Source organism: Ascidiella aspersa, chromosome 4, assembly GCF_963924565.1.
Source record: "Ascidiella aspersa chromosome 4, kaAscAspe10.2, whole genome shotgun sequence".
In the NCBI taxonomy this organism is placed as follows: domain Eukaryota; kingdom Metazoa; phylum Chordata; class Ascidiacea; order Phlebobranchia; family Ascidiidae; genus Ascidiella; species Ascidiella aspersa.
In genome coordinates this window covers 32,280,751-32,297,316 of record NC_139450.1, presented here as the reverse complement: position 1 = coordinate 32,297,316, position 16,566 = coordinate 32,280,751, and the positions used below count along the sequence as shown (strand labels likewise).

The 16,566-nt window shown below is 35.0% G+C and overlaps 1 protein-coding gene across 1 annotated transcript; it reads right to left on the bottom strand.

Annotated features, from left to right (window-relative positions):
* Positions 1-4,944: 4,944 nt before the first annotated feature.
* LOC146157536 (proto-oncogene tyrosine-protein kinase Src-like) lies at positions 4,945-10,206 on the bottom strand. The gene is made up of 7 exons (XM_083388243.1): positions 10,077-10,206; positions 8,941-9,075; positions 8,297-8,467; positions 7,449-7,582; positions 6,351-6,467; positions 5,792-5,900; positions 4,945-5,111 (listed from the first exon to the last, which is right to left on the bottom strand). Exons 1-7 carry the CDS (start codon positions 10,204-10,206, stop codon positions 4,945-4,947), a joined length of 963 nt encoding a protein of 320 aa, XP_083244369.1.
* Between the last annotated feature and the right edge of the window lie 6,360 nt (positions 10,207-16,566).

Sequence of the window (16,566 nt, the reverse complement as noted above, 5' to 3'; positions counted from 1 at the left end):
CTATAGACTGGACCTGTCTTTAAATACTATAGACTGGACCTGTCTTTGGAGTTACAAACGCCCATATTTCCAGTCACTGTATTATGTACGGTATATGTTGAATTGGTTTTACCATAAAACAGAATATTTTGCAGTAAGAATATCAAAGCCCATACAGAAGTAGGTATTATGTTGAACGTTTCGAAGTCTCTTTATTCATTTTCAACATCACATGTCAGATATTAAAAATGAAAAAAGAGTTATTTGAAACCGTCAAAATGATACCTACTTCGGTTATGAGATTTAATATTTTTAATACGTCTTACTACAACATCCAACCATTATCCAAAAGAAATATTTTGTGTTCTTAAGTTTATCAAGAATTTAAAGTTTTTAGGGTATTATAATTACACTGATTTATTAATTTATTTAAGGTGGCTATACCTTCCCTACAACAACTGTCACTGTATAAACTGGCAAATTTTACGTTTAGGACATACGTAAAACACTTTATATATATATAAAGTAAAAATCGTAGATAAGTGAAGTACGATTTCGTCATTACAATGGTTTATAGGCAACGTTTCTAAAATTAAAGCCTTTCGAATCTATGCAGGCTAAGATTTGAGTCGGAATGTCTGGTGATTATTTAGTTTTTGGAGATTAAAATCTATGATGATGTATTTTATCGCCGTAACCAGTTTTGTTTCACTCAAAAAGTATGATTTGGTGTTTTTATTGCAATTTCAAACACTTGCTGTTGCGTTTTTTTTCAAAATTTCAATTCAGATTTTTGTTGACGTAGCCTATAATAGCCTATGTTATTCTTTATTTACTGTTAACAGTAATAGTGTTGTTAAACGACCTGTGCAATATTTTGTTCATTTTCAGGAAATATTAAGCGCATTTTCAGGAAATATTAAGTGCTGACTGAAGTTATTTTTTAGCCTTTTAATTTTCCCATTAACTTAAAAAGTTTTATTAGAAACTCTAATGCACTAACAATATGGAAAACAATTGAAATGCACCATGGTGTATCCAAGAACTAACCCATTCATTTTTAGTTTTTGAAATTTATTACAGCATTATCTTTTGTTCTTTTATTATAAGTTCACTGTTTCAATTTTCACTGTATGTGTCAACCTGAAAGTGCAATTATGCGTCAAAATAAAGCTTCCGTACTGATATAGTAAATTAAAAGGAATGTGCTTTCAAATATCACTTTAACAGATATTGGTAAAAATGGTAATATGTTTAACAGGGCATTCCAAAATAATGTGGAACAGACCGCTAACCACATTATTTTGAAATGCCCTGTTTATCGACCTCCCAACGGGATAAACGGTCTGATTATTTTGGACTGTGAAACAAAATGCTGGCTGGTTGAAAACTGCCCAGAAATATAATACTGGAGAGTAAAAAACGTTCAAAAGAAAGAAGAAGAAAAAGAAGATGTTTTCGAACTAAATTCAGTTGCTTGTTAAAGTGTTACATGTTAAGGACGTTTAAAGCATGGTCAGACATTTGGCCGCAATCGATTAATTTACATTCGACACAAATAGCCACACCCACATTGAACTTTTTGAATTTATTTTGGGGGCGTTTTAATATATTATGTAAATGCAAAAGATAAAACACTTGAATAAGGCAAATAATGAAACACTTGAACTTTTTAAAACGCAGAAGAGAAAAGGCTATTTACCCGGACAACAAATTAGTTTAAATCGATATATTTCACTATTGGGTGTATGTGTTCCCGAACGAGGCGGGTAAATAGCCTATATGCACTCGCTAGGGCTATTGACTCGGCTAATAAAGAAATTTAAAAGGATTAGAGCAGGGATGTCCAACCTGCAGCCCGCTCGTCATTTTCACTCCCTAGTAGTATTTTAAATGTTCAATATTAGCTTATTAAAATATACCAGTCAGCTTTCAGGGGCGCACTAATAGTATAGTATGGGTAAATAAATATACTCTAAAGGCCCGCTATAACTTTAAAGGCCAATATTTAATCTTAAAACGTAATAGGTTCTGCGGCCCATCAAATTATTTCAAGTGTCAATGCGGCCCACTATAATAAAATGTTGGACATCCCTGGATAGGGAATAAATCGTACAAATTATTCAAACCTAATCTAAATCAATGTATAACCACTAATGGGTGTATGTGTAGCCAAGCGATTGGGGCAAATAGCCATTTTTATTTAAATATGATTGGTCGATTATTTCGTGATTTCTAAAATAAATAATCCATCATTTTAGAAGAACACAGGTAACAAGCCACGCTGTATTGCACTGATTCAAAACACGTCGGTGATTCGGCCTAACCATTTAAAAGCAACCAACAAGAAAATCTGCTGCATTTACAAATTAAGAACGTCGCCTTGGAGGTTTCTGCAGATATATTCCTGGAAATATCAAAACAATTACACGGTTGGCACAAAATTTAATGAAAGAAAATGAAAGTTAAAGACAAAATTGGTAGGTTTTTTAAACACCTAAATCAGGGTTTCTTAAACCTTTTTTTACCACGGACCCAAAAATTCAACAGGAATTTTTCAAAAATGACGTCACAAATTAATGTCACAATGCAAATAGAAGTTATAAATCTGCTGACTTCGGTAAAAAACTAAAATTAAATGGAGTCTAAATGCATTCGGTGCAAAACCGTTTTATTTTTAATTAAACTGTCTTTTTTGAAAAATTTATTACTTAAAAAAAGCTAATTTTTAAATTAGGACCTCATGGACCCCCTAAAATTAGCTCACGACCAGCAAGGGGTCCATGGGCCCCAGTTTAAGAACCCTTGAGTTAAATTAAGCCCATTCAGAAGTAGGTATCATTTTGAACGTTTCGAATAACTTTATTCATTTTCAACACAGACTTTGAAACGTTCAAAATGACACCTACTTCTGTTTGTACACCGAAAGCCATCGCAGACTCACTGAATCTGTCGATCTATGATGCAAGCAGAGCAAGCCAGAAAAACAACTGGCCTGCAGTGAGGTTCGACCTCACGACCTCCGGCCCGGTCTAGATCACAGTTGTTATTAAACACATATGTGTGTGTGTCTTTCATTACTTCTGTATCGGCTTTAAAATTCTTCTTACGTCTTACTACAACCTCAGACCATTATGCTCAAAAGTTTGATCGCTTGGCGTTTTTTTTTTAATATTATCCGTAAACAAAACAGTATAAAGCCATGGTAAGTATAATCAAAAAAAGTTAAAAAATGTTATTTTAACAGCACTATTTTTAGACATAACAGGGGTTTTCGACTTTTTAACGTGCAAATTAATTTAAAGACATTCAAAGACCTTTAAAGATTCAAAAGCTCTGTGGGAAACCTAAATTAGCACCACGCACCTTTTTTTTCGCTAAGCAGTTAGTACGGCAGTTTACTTTAAATTCAGTTTGTTGTCATTAAGATATTTAATTCCAATCTTAAAATGAGCCGGAACTAAAAAAAATTATTTGGATGTTCTTAGAATCAATTTATTTATTGGGAAAATGTCTCACTATGTAGCCGTAAATTGGGATTACAAAAAGGTAACGCAACATGGGCCACAAACTGTTTTATGAGAAAAACTAGGCCGCGGAATAAAAAAAAGTTTGGGAACCACTGTACTAAACGGTGGCAAACATTAAACAAACAAAGTTATTAATCTTAAGGATTTAAGCATATTTTCACCTTGAGATCTGTGAAATTTGGTCTGTCGTCCGCCACAACTCCCCAGCAGCTTTCCATTAGGGTAATCAAATGATCGTTGCAGCCTTCAGGAATCGACAACCTACCCCCATCTATCACGTACTTCTTTACTTGGTCATCGGTCTTGTCTATAAATACATTTGTTTGCAAGTTTAGGTGTATGAGCTTCGCACGAATTAACTCAACAACAACACTAAAGTAATCATTAATCTTGTAAATTAGTTTTTAGTTTATAATAAGAAATTGACATAGCTTGATATTAAATTGCAAAGCCAATGTCTTCACATTAACTGAAGATGATACAAGCTTGTATCGAAAGGTCTTAATCAAGATGATGCCGATCTACTCGACCTTTTAGGCTTTGCAATTTATTATCAAGCTGCATTACAAATCGGTGCATAGTCTACCCAAACTGACATTAATTGATTAATTTATTAAGAAAACTGGGCCTCCGAATTTTCATATCTTCACCGTTATTCTTTGCTCGTGATGTTTTTTGTTTTTTTTGCATAATTTATCTCGCTATTCGGCTTATTTAGGTCTGATTTATGTCATCCTACGATAATAATAATGGTTGATACGCATGACCCTTGTGTTTGGGAAAAAGCGATAATACAAGTGACTTGATCCAAATATAGGTTTGGGCAGTAAGCTGCGAAACAAAGCTGCCAAATCTAGTCAGAATATCGAAGACCATATAAAAGTAGCATTTTCAAACGTTTCGAATATCTTCTATTTTTTTTCAACATAGTGCGAAGGCAGTGATTCCATGTATATACGCTGAATCAAAAATATTGAAAAAGAATATATTCGAAAAAGAGATATTCGAAACGTTCACAAAATGTTACATACATCAATATTTGACTTTGATATTCTTACTCTGTCTAACAAAAAACCCAACCATTGTGCTCTATGGCTGCCAAAGGTGTTATTATTACTCTATATAAAGGAATATATTCCAGAGGTCTAAAGTTGGAAATACTGAGTGTAGGCTAACTTAAGGTATTCTGAACTATTCTTTTAATGAACGTAAATCCGGCCAATAATGACAATAGTCGTGAACAAAAATAACTTTTCGTTTTATCAATACTGTACCTGATTCACCAATTCTTTTCAATTCAAACTAATAAAACTATATATTTTTCCAAACTAATTAGAAAAACATGAAAATTGAAACGATATATGTTTTGTAACCCAACAATCCAATATATATCGCGCGAAAAAAATTAAACAGCAAAAAACATACCCACAAGTGATTAAAGATAATTAAGAATATATGAAGTAAACTTGCCTGCGTACGGGGTGCGGCCCCTAGTGGCGATCTCGTAGAGCAAGACCCCGTAGCTCCAGACGTCAGACTTGAGGGAGACGGCGCCGTGGGCCAGGACCTCAGGGGCGCACCAGCGGACCGGCGCCGGGTCAACTATATTTGCAGTGCAAGGAGTTAAAAATTCTTAGTAAATGACCGTATTTGTTTAATAATGTCGTGAGTTCGAACCTCACTGCAAGCGAGTTTTTTGACCAGGATGCATCAGGCAATGATGCTATGGTTGTTTCTCGACTTGCTTCCCTCTGAGCCTGTGTAGCTCAGTTGGTAGAAAGACAATCTCGTTATGACCGGAGGTCGTTGGTTCGAATCTCACCACAAGCTAGTTTGACGAACAGGATGCAGCAGGCAACGATGCTATGGTTGTTTCTAGACTCGCTCCTCTCTAAGCCTGTGTAACTCAGTTGGTACAGCGACTGTTTCGGTATGACCGAGGTCGTGAGTTCAAACCCACTGCAGGCTAGTTATACAAACAAGACAAGGTGCAGTAGCCAATGATGCTATGGTTGTTTTTCGACTTGCTTCCTCTCTGAGCCTGTGTAACTCAGTTGGTACAGCGACTGTTTCGGTATGACCGAGTTCGTGAGTTCGAACCTCACCATAGCCTAGTTTTAGAAACAGGATGCAGCGGGCAATGATGCTTCTCGACTCGCTGCTTTTTGAGCCTGAGTAGCTTAGTTGGTAGAACGACGGTCCAAGGATGGCCGAGGTCGTGAGTTCGAATCTCACCGAGGGCTAGTTTGTTGCGAATATTTTTGATAATGCCAGAGATTTACCGAAGTTTGCAATCTTACAGAACAAACCATCTCCCACCCAGATGTTGAAGGCTTGGACGCCCATGTGAATTATTCCGTTATCTTGCAAGTACGACATTCCTTCGGCGACCTGCCCAGAAAACAACACCGAAAAAAAAGTGGAAACACCGCTTCTGACCGCAATGGAAAAACACATTAGAATCAATGCTCTTACAAGATTTTATTTTTTTAAACTGGCTTAAGCTTGTAAATTTCCAAAAATATTTGCGGAATTTGGTTGTCGATAAAACTTTGAAAAGGCAAATAAATTAAAAAAAGAAAATAAGAAATATGGAACATGAAAAAAGGAATTTAAAAAGCAATTCTCAAAATTAAAGTAAAATTATTTTCCTGTATATGGTGATGATGAAAACAAATCTTATGAAGACTCACATTATTCCTATTTATACACAATTAATTATTTTTACAGAGCGCAACTAAAATTTTGTTTATTTTTTTGTTACATAATACATTTTAATTGGGCTGCAGCTAGCTTATTAATTGGGCTTTCCTAGTAACAAGATCTTTGTATTACACGAACCTGCAAAGCGACAGAGACCTGCTTTCTCAAGTCAAAAGTCTGGAATTGTTCAGTCATGTATTTCAAGAGATTTTCTTTGCACGAATGCTCCATTACCAGAGAGAGGCCGTCTTCAACCTGAAGGAAGCAAAATATCAGTGACCTACCAGCAGGGCTGTCGAGTCGGAGTCAGACTCGGGATTCGAGACTTGACCGAGTCGATTTATTTTCCTTAAGTCAGACTCGGGACTCAGAACTCGAGTAAGACTTCGTAAGATTACTCGAGTCCGACGTGCGCAAGCGCAGTACCAAATTTCGAAACTAATAAGACGAAAAAATGTAAATTGCGAAGGTGGATTGCCTCTGGTAGAATTACCAACCACGTATTGTGGGTGAATGAATTATAATAACACCCCTATATGAGGGGAATGCTGAAAATACAGCTTATTCAGTTACGTAAATGGGTGAAATAAAGGCTGTAGAGTCTTGAGTCCGACTGGACAAAATCGGAAAACTTTGCCGTAGTCAGACTCGGGACTCGGTTGATTTTTTAGGGTATGATTATTTTGTGGGCCGAGTCGGAGTGTGGTTGTTTTTAACCGACTCCACAGGCCCTGTTCATCACTAATCTAATTTGATAACCCTGTTCATCACTAATCTAATTTGACGTACCAGCTTTTTAAGTCCAAAATATAGCAGTTAAACGTAGCTAGGGTAAACTTGATTTGTCACACCAAATAAAGTTTTTTTTTAATATTTTATACCAATACCAGTGGTTCTCAAACTGTTTGAACTGGGAAACTAGTTTTTATTAAAAACAAAGAACCTAATCAATTTTAAAAAAAAGAAAAACGTAAGCAGTAACATTGTGATTGCTCTATCATACAAGCAGCACTCACACTCACTACACTTATCTATTTCATATGCTTCAATGTCATTAAAACTGCATGAAAAAGCATGCCCTGGTTAACATAATTTACAAAGCAAAAAATTTCACAAAATTTTTCCTTAAAATTTGGAGAAACCATTTGTCTATACAATTGGTGCATTTTAGTCCTGTATTTGGAGTTTTTTTAATTACAAATTTTACTTAGAAAAATATTTAAACTAGTAACTTGCCACTGCAATTAGACGGACAATGTTCTCGTGTTTAAGAGTCGCCATTCTTTCCGCCTTGTCGAAAAATTCATTTCTCTTAATCTTCGCCGGATTTTTAAGAACTTTTATGGCAACCAGCTTTCCTGAATAGTAGCCTAAAATATTAAGTGTATTATAAGTTGGTTGCCAAGCTCTTAGGCAATTTGGTCCATTTATTCAACACAAGAGATAACAATCTACTATAGCGAGGAAAGTTAAAAATAGTAACCCTTGTCAATTAAGTTTTTGTCAGTTTAATAACAGACATATATATTTCGGAGCATAGTGGCTGGAAGTTGTAGTTAGACGTAATATGAATATCAAGGCCCATACAGAAGTAGGTAGCATATTTTAAATGTTTAGAATATTTTTTTAAACACGTGTACCAGTGCTTTCTTTGCGATGTTATAAATGAATAAAAAAGTATTGGCAACGTTCACAAAATTCTAGTGTTTCCTACTTCTGTATGGGTCTTCATTTTCATTCTACGTCTAACTACAATCTTCAGCCATTACCTTAAGATTTACTAGAAACGTTTATAAAATGCTAACCACTTATATATGGGCTTTTATTATGCATTCTGCGTCCAACTACAACCTCCAGCCATTATCCTACGATTTATTTAAAACGTTCACAAAATGCTACCTACTTCTGTATGGCCTTTGGTATTCATTTTACGTCTTACTACAACCTCCAACCATTATCTTAAGAGTAAAAATGCGTCCGATAAATGCTACCTACTTCTGTATGGGCTTTGGATGTGTAATATATCATACATATAACATAATTCAACTTTGTATTTTTAAGCTAATACAACCGGAGCAACTTGCCTTGTCGATATTCTCCATCTTTTCCAATATCAAGCTTGCCCGACAAAAAAGTTAACTTGGATTTGGGAGTGCAAAGTGACATCAATGAAGCAGACAAAACCCTTTTCTTGGGTGCTGGCTTTTTAGGGCAAGCAACCGTCAATTTGGCCACATCAGAATGAAGGGGGCTTCCTGTGTAGAAAATAATTTCTGATAAAAAAAAATATTTATTCATCCTAGAATTCTAAATGACGGAATATTATTCATCCTAGATGTTAAAAAATAAGGTTGGTTGGTTTGTTTTTCATATAATATAATGTATATTTCTCTGGGGGATTTGATGCATTTCCTAAATATTACCATACCATTAAGCAATTGCAAAGACGCATTAATTAGTTTGCATTAGAGTTAGACTGGATTTCATTTACAAATATGATATGATGTGGATTTTAATAAAGTGTGTGCCCTACCAAAAAAAAAACTTTTAAAATTCTTTCTTGATGTTTTAGATGTTTTTTTATGCTTTAGATGTACATTACTAGATCCAATACTTGAAGATCTACACTTGTAAGAACAAATTTAACAGAAGTAAATATACGGAAACTATCAGTTTTGAACTAAATTAAATTAAATTGGCAACATTTTTTGTTAAATCCTTACTTTACCTTTATAATATGCAACCAAATCTTCTAAGGATTGAAATTTCGGATTTTGATATACAAAGTATAAACTACCTTCAGATTTAATTTGAAAATGTATGACTTCTCTTTTCCTATCCAAAACTGACAAAGTAAACGAGCCTAAAAAGAAAATATGTGAATTTAAATGCACAAGGGATGTTAAAGAGCCGTGAGTGATTTTATGTCAAATCACCTAACGTAAAAAGAATGATATTTTTGTCAACCAATGGTGATAATTAACTATGGGAAAGTAAGTAAAAGTAAAGAAAGAAGGTAAAGGTCGTGACCTTCCTCTTGACCTAGAGCAGTGGTTCTCAACCTTTTTTCTTTTGTGGCTTATTTACGTTGCAAAAAAATCTTGTGGCCCAAAAGCTTTATGAAAAAAAATAACTGTAAAATAGGTTTAGAACAAAACATAGCAGAATATTTTTCAAAACAGATTATTTATTCAACCGTGCATTAGTGAGATACTTAACAATAAATTTACATTCCTTTTTCATTCCTCCCCAAGCCATTATTCCTGTAAAATTAAATATAATGACACAAAGGAAACTAAATCTAGCTTTTTTAAATTAGCCTGTTGCCCATCTCAAATGTTCTTATGGCCCACTGGTTGAGAACCACTGGCCTAGAAAGAGGCCAGAAAATTTCTGAGCAAGGCAGTAGTGGTCTGAGACTATCTCCACTAGGAACAGGTGCCGCCACGGAACTCGGAAGTAGGGCCCGAGTTATAACTGCGCAAGGCAGAATGTGAACATTTGAACCTTTTGTTTGTGGTGGTGAGTAATTATAAGTAAGTATAGATGATTATTGGTAAAGGTTTACTATATTTTAGTTATACTGCCTTTAGACAGTTCTGGATGAATTTTTACAATGTCAGACTTGATTTCAAGGTGGAGCTCTATCGTACTGGTTTTGTTTGAAAGTTTTGAATTACAACCAAATAAACAACATTTTATAATAGTCTTTTTTGAGAGTTCATAACAGAGAAATATTATCCTAATAAAACAATTGTTGATAAAATGTTGACTTAATGGAAAATAAATATATAAATGTACTGTATGTTCAAAATAAAGCATTCAGGTTGCAATATTGGTAATAACAACACTGTTATCTTATACCAGGTATTGATTTGCTGTCTCGAACCAAAAAAGTTCCAGGGTGATTTTGTCGATCCTTTAGCAAGAAGGTGGATTCAAATTCATCCAATTTTCCAAACTTAAACCTGAATGTAGTGATGTTTGTCAGCATAATAAGAAATAAAATAATTAGCTATTAATAATGCACAAGATGCCTTCAGAAAAGCTTACAGAAATTGGCCAGCCTGATCAGGATTATGATGCAAGCAAGGCAAAGCTGGAAAAACAACTAGCTTGTGAAGAGGTTCGAACTTATGACCAAGATAACTTTATTTGAAAGTGTGGAGCCATTAGCGAATAATCTTTTTACTTAAAATTTATATTAAATGTTTTGCAAATTTTTTTAGCTTAACTTTTTCATTCAGACATGTGACGCCAGAAGCTAGTTAGTCTTTTGCTTTGAAATTTCTATTAAAAGCTTTGCATGAAATATCAAATATCGGCATAAAAAAAGTCATACTGTGGCTGTCGCTCCACCAACTGAGTTACACATGCAAAGGGGAGCAAGTTGAGAAACAACCATAGCCTCAAAAAAGTTGCCTAATGCATCCTGTTCATACATACAACCTCAATCGAAGGGGATCAACACTGAACAGCCCGTATTTCAGTAACAGACAAAACAAACATATGCACAATGTGTGTTCTGTGATCAAGCCCTTATGGACCTGTACTACAGAATGATAAGGGCACATACTATACAGTAGACCAGTGCTTTTTAACCTTTTTGCTGGAGTGGAACCCTATGGAAACATTTCACTGGCTCGAGGAACCCAGGTGCAATAATTCCACTGGCTCGAGGAACCCCAGTGTAATAAACACACCTCAATTAGCAAAACAATTTAAAAATTGCGGAACCCTTGGACTGTACTAGCAGAACCCTGGTTGAAAACCACTGTAGTAGACAGATCCCTTCGGAAAGGCATACCAAAATCAGTTAGTCGTTATCATTTGCCAGTACAACTCCAGAAAGGTTTTGTCACAGAATAAACTGAGCGACAAAGAATAAGCACTATATATAACAGGATAGGAGCTAAGATATTTTTATAAATTAAATAAATAAGTGGTTACCAAAAAACATTAAAAAACAAAATATAATATAGAAATACAGTTATAAAGAATTTTTAATTTATTTAATGAGAATACAATTAAAATTACGCTAACGTTTTCTAAAGTCCTTGGTTAGGATCAAAGTACATTCCAGTGTCTGTCGTAGCATATGTTCCCCCATTGTTGCTTTCCGTCGTGACATTTGCATCTGGCTCTATGTAATCATGATTATCTGGTGTGGCTGTAAGATAAAGTCAAAGCGTTCTTATATCGAAAATGTAAAAGGTAAGCAAAAATTGTTGTGGATGGATTAGTCGTCCTGCTTTAGAAAAAATACACAATTTCTGGGTTAGGGTACTGGTTAGAAGTTTCAAGCAGATGTTTAAGTTCAGGTAGCCCCAGGAAGGTGAATATAATAAAAACTGTTTCAGACAGACTAAAAATTCTACAAATTAACACTGTTTGGCGCTGGTCTAGAATTCTACCACAATTAACACTATTTGGGTTAGGGAGGCTAAGCAATATTATTTAATAATAATCCTTGACTCACCCTCATTAAACACTAACCGATAGCCTAACCCAAATATTGTGCGTTGCTTTAATAACTATTTTTATTTCAACGCTGTGGTAGGATTCTAGACCAGCGCCCACTGTTTTTTGGGGCTAATATCAATGCAACTTAGTCAAAGACCTGCCAATGGTATGGCTGTCATTAAAAAGTTGAACATATGAAACAACTTTGAACTCTATAGCAAACAATCCCTTTAAATTTAGGATAATAGGACTGGGCCAGTCTGCATTTCATGGAAATTTAAGATTTTGGGCGTGCAGAACCAAATTTTCAGGTGTGTAGGTGTGCAATTAGGTTTTCTTACACATCTTAGGTTGGAAATCCTCCCATAATTCAACCTTTTTTGCAAGTTTATTGTGAAATATATAAATTCAGGTGTTCAAACAACTTTCCTAAAAAAATATCAGAATTCTGTATGGATCCCAATTCTAAGGTACTATAAAAACAGAAAAAATCCATTCACACCCTAAATAATGGTCACTGAGATTAAGCAAAACAACCAGTTTACTAAAACCACATGCTAAATTTTAGGAATATTATAAACACTACAACTATATTTTGAGTAATTTTATTCCGAGTTAAAGTAGCATAGGCATGACTTAATTTTATTCCAATCCAAGTTTTGCATAATTTCAATGACTTTTTGCACCGGTGGACGGAGAGGTGGTCAGCAGCACCACAAACAAGATTGCATCGCTACATAGACAGCCCTTATGAAGTAACAGGCCTGGACCTACCAAGTAGACAGTGGGTTAATCTTAACCGCCTCCGCATTGGAGTCGGCTGTTTCGGAGCGTCGATGCTGAAGTGGGGCTTGACCGACAATCCGGCTTGCTTATGTGGCGCCCAATACCAAACTGCGGACCACATCGTGGAGGAATGTACCACCTACCGTCCACCCCATGGGGAACAAGGCCTCAGAGACCTTGACAATGACACTCTGGAATGGCTCTCGTCAACAGAGCTCCGTGTTTGACACACGAAAGAAGAAGAATGACTTTTTTGAAAACCGTTAAGTTTAAATTGTGATCCTTGGGTACGTTGCAATCCCTGTGATCCTGTATATTTTAGATGCACCCCTATAGGCCATTTGACCTGGGAACGCTTTTTAACGCTTGCACCCAGTAGTCATTATATGTCGATTTGAAATACTTTGGTGTTCGGGTGAAAAGCCTCTTCCAATTTAGCAATACAACCACCAAATAAAAAATAACAAAATCCGGGCAAATAGCCACTTTCTTTAAAAACAATTTACATTAACATCTTACCATCACATGCTTGATTAATCTGGCTCTGTGGAAGGGTACTAGGTGGGCGATGAGGAACAGGTGGTGGTAAGGGTGCCGGTCGATTGGGAATCTGGTCATTGCTATTATCAACAGCTACGGTGTTGGTTGACCCTCCATAAATATTATACACTCCTGTTATTTCTGGTCAAGTTAAACCTACGCATAAAAATTCCCTAAAGATTGAACCTGTTTATCAAATTCAATTAATCCTGAGCAATGGGGTTTAATAGTTTTTCAAAGCCATGGTCTCTAAAGTGGTAATTTTTTTAAATCAACATATAATAACTTATACAACTCACCTTTAATGGCTTCCAAAACAAGCCTGGTTGATTTAAACTCGTTTAAATAACTTTCAGACAAACATGAATAAAACCAAAAAAACTAGACAGGGTGTGCGGTTTTTGTATATTTTGCTAGGGGGTTATAGCGCGGTTCTACTATATTATACCAGGGGGGGTATAGCGCAGTTCCACTATACTTTACCAGGGTGTTATTCCTTGGTTATTCTATATTCTTTCAACGGGTCTTATTTGTCAGTGTCCATATACTCCCAATGTTGTGCTTCCAGTTTCGGTGCTTTAGCAGGCAAAAGCGGATGTGGCCCGAAGTTGCGTGTTATAGGTTGGACATGGTGCACTTTTACAAGATTGATTGCCAGTGGTCTTAATATAAATTTGTCTGCGAAGCAAACCTATAACTTGTCTTTATAATTGAAAAATATTTGACAATTTTTTCTTGCACCCCTATACGCCTCTAATTGGGGACAAAAATCAATAGTGTGATGTGTTCGATTTAGTTCTTTACAGCTATCTACTCTAATCTAGCGGCAGAAAACCTTCAATACAGAATTTGTTCATATCGCTCGCCTTATTCTGGCCGCGAAGCGACTGCCTCCCTGCTGTGCTTTTTTTGTCCAGCGCGGGCAACATCCATTGTGCAAAGTGTCTCGTCTTAGTGAATTAACTTATTGCTCTTACAAAACAACATATTTTACCGCCGCAAGTTTAAATAAAAAATCTGCCAGGCAGTGTACACCACTTTGTTTGCAATTTTTTTTCCATCAAAAAATCACTTTAATTTCTATATTTTTGGTTCATTATTTTCCCCCATGGGTTAATTATTTTGAGTTGAAGGTCAAAATTTTGCTGTGAAGCAACCTATAATTTGTCTTTATAATTGAAAACTATTTAACAATGTTTTCTTTAGTTTTTTAGACACCTCTAAACACACAAATGGCCGAATTTTAATTTTGCCCCCCTAAAATACTCCCCTATTTTCAAGAGGTAAAATGTTTATTTTAACATCAGCTTTAAATGGTTCTCTAACATTTGTGAAATTTTCAGATTTTTATGTCATTTCCTTCTAGTGTAAATATATCATTGAAATTTCCTAAAGTGTTGTGCATTTTGACCCCCCGGATAAACAGTTCAGGGCTAATGTTTAAAATTTTGTTACTTAGCATTGTATATGTCATGTATCCATCATCCATAAATATATCAGATTTTTTTTACATTTTTTCATCTCTGAAAAGTGCCGAAAACCAAAATTAACAAAAAATGACAGTTTTACCCCCCTAAAACCACCCCTTAGAACCTAGGCAATTTTTTTTTATATTAGAAACAACTTTGGGAGGGTATTTAACAGTTGTGAAAATTTCATGTTCCAACTATGTTTTTTTCCTTGTCAAAAGTGAGCCATAAAAAATTGACTGAAAAAAAAAATAAATAAATATTTCGGACAAAAACAACATGTGTCCAAAAAAAATTTTTTTTTTTCGGGCCACATAATTAAATCCACAATTTTAATAAAGTGGCAACACAGGTTTGATTAAAATGGCGAACTAATGACAAAAAGTTTATAAACTTATGGTGAGAAAAATCTAAAATGGAAAAGCCATGATAACATTTTAAAACAAACTCACAATATAAAAAAAGATTACATTTATAGGTTATAAACTTATGATGTTTTATTAAAAATTAGTTCCAGTGAATATAAAATAATTGACAACCAACCATATCATGGACAGGACGAACGTCGAAATATCTATATATTTTTAATTTCTTTTCTGGTGTCTTACCTCCGTTCTCAGTTTCCTGACAAGAACTACAACAACAACAAAATATTTTGCGCAGAAAAGTGCAGCAGCATAAATCCATGACGAAACAGCCTTCCGGGTGGCAATTCTTTCACAAATCCTTACATCTGGTAAAAAAAATTAGGGCTAAAGAATGAGCAGAAATACAGTACAACACTAAGTTTTGTTTCTTGCAAAATAAACCTGAAGAAAACAACATTTGCAAAAGTTGAAACGAAAGTATTTGGCATGCTTTTAATTTATCGCTGATTAACTTAATCGTAGAAATACTTTGGCTCCTTTTTAAGCTTTTTCAGATTTTCTGATAATTCTTTTAAGACAAGGTTTCTTAAGTTGATAATGTTCTCCTTGGTGAAACGAGGACCACATATGGGGGCCTAGTCGAAATTTTAGAGAAAAACCTAATGGAAGAAAATTCTTAAATTAAAAAAGTATAAATTTTTTAAAACCGCTTTTCCACCTTATCCTTGAATGTATTTTGACTGCTTTTAAGGTTCATATGTGCGAAAGTAAGACTGAAACAAGGAGGTTTCACTTAAGCCTATGTTTCGTATGAAGTCAAATTTATCTCTGAAAAATTCCATATTAAGCCTGCACCACGCATAATATGTCTTAGGTACTAATTGGCTAACACCTGCTTTAACATCCTTAAAAACTCCATACATACAAACAATGAGATCATAAACTTTTTTATCAAGTCTTTTTAAGCACATTCACAGATCCGTTTTACATTGAAAGTTTTTCTATACCCTTTAAAGATAGCAAAGTAGGTTCATTTCTTTTCACAAAGCTCCAAATAGGTGTGTTTTTTAATGCACTGGGTATTTTGGTATCATAGCTATTTGTGTGATTAAACTTTTATATATCTGGCGAAATGTCATCCACTTCAACAAGTTGGAAGGCCTACACGGCTAATAATTAACCGCATGTTTACTCCGCCAATTGTGACCGGCTGTTTGCGAACCTCGGAATGTTCTGCAGTTAATAATTGCGGCCCAATCTACACAAATCAAAGCCAAATCAAGCCAAACCGTGATATATAACTTGCCTGTAGATGCTTGAAGCTTAACAAAACTCATCAAGGAGACCATTTTAAGATCAAAAAAGTGTTTTGATGTTGGCTTCCGGGGTAGGCTGATTAGGCGCATAAAACGAGTAATTTTTAATTTTTAATGCGAAATCATTATTTAGCGTTTCAATAAACTAGTGTTGTGATGAGTCAAATGACTCAAGTCAGTGACAATGACTTAACTTAAGGCTTTTGGACAAATGACTTGACTTGACTTGACTTATGTCTAGGCCAAGTCGTTCATAAAACAACTTAAGTCCAAGGCAAGTCTTTTTGAATAAATAACAAGTCTCAAAAGTCCAAGTCCTCAGCTGCCCATGTTAAGTTCCAGTTAAGTCATAATTAGAGCAAACCAACATCAAGTTAAGTCCTTATAAAAATAAAACTTTAAACTATTAAAA

What these genes read in the sequence shown, in the direction of transcription:
- LOC146157536 (XM_083388243.1), bottom strand. Translation starts at nt 10,206, where the DNA reads ATGCTGACAAACATCACTACATTCAGGTTTAAGTTTGGAAAATTGGAT. An exon ending in AGACAGCAAATCAATACCTG is followed by an intron (nt 9,076 to 10,076) that starts GTATAAGATAAC and finishes TTTTCTTTTTAG; the next exon opens with GCTCGTTTACTTTGTCAGTT. An exon ending in AGGTCTCTGTCGCTTTGCAG is followed by an intron (nt 5,901 to 6,350) that starts GTTCGTGTAATA and finishes TTTTCTGGGCAG; the next exon opens with GTCGCCGAAGGAATGTCGTA.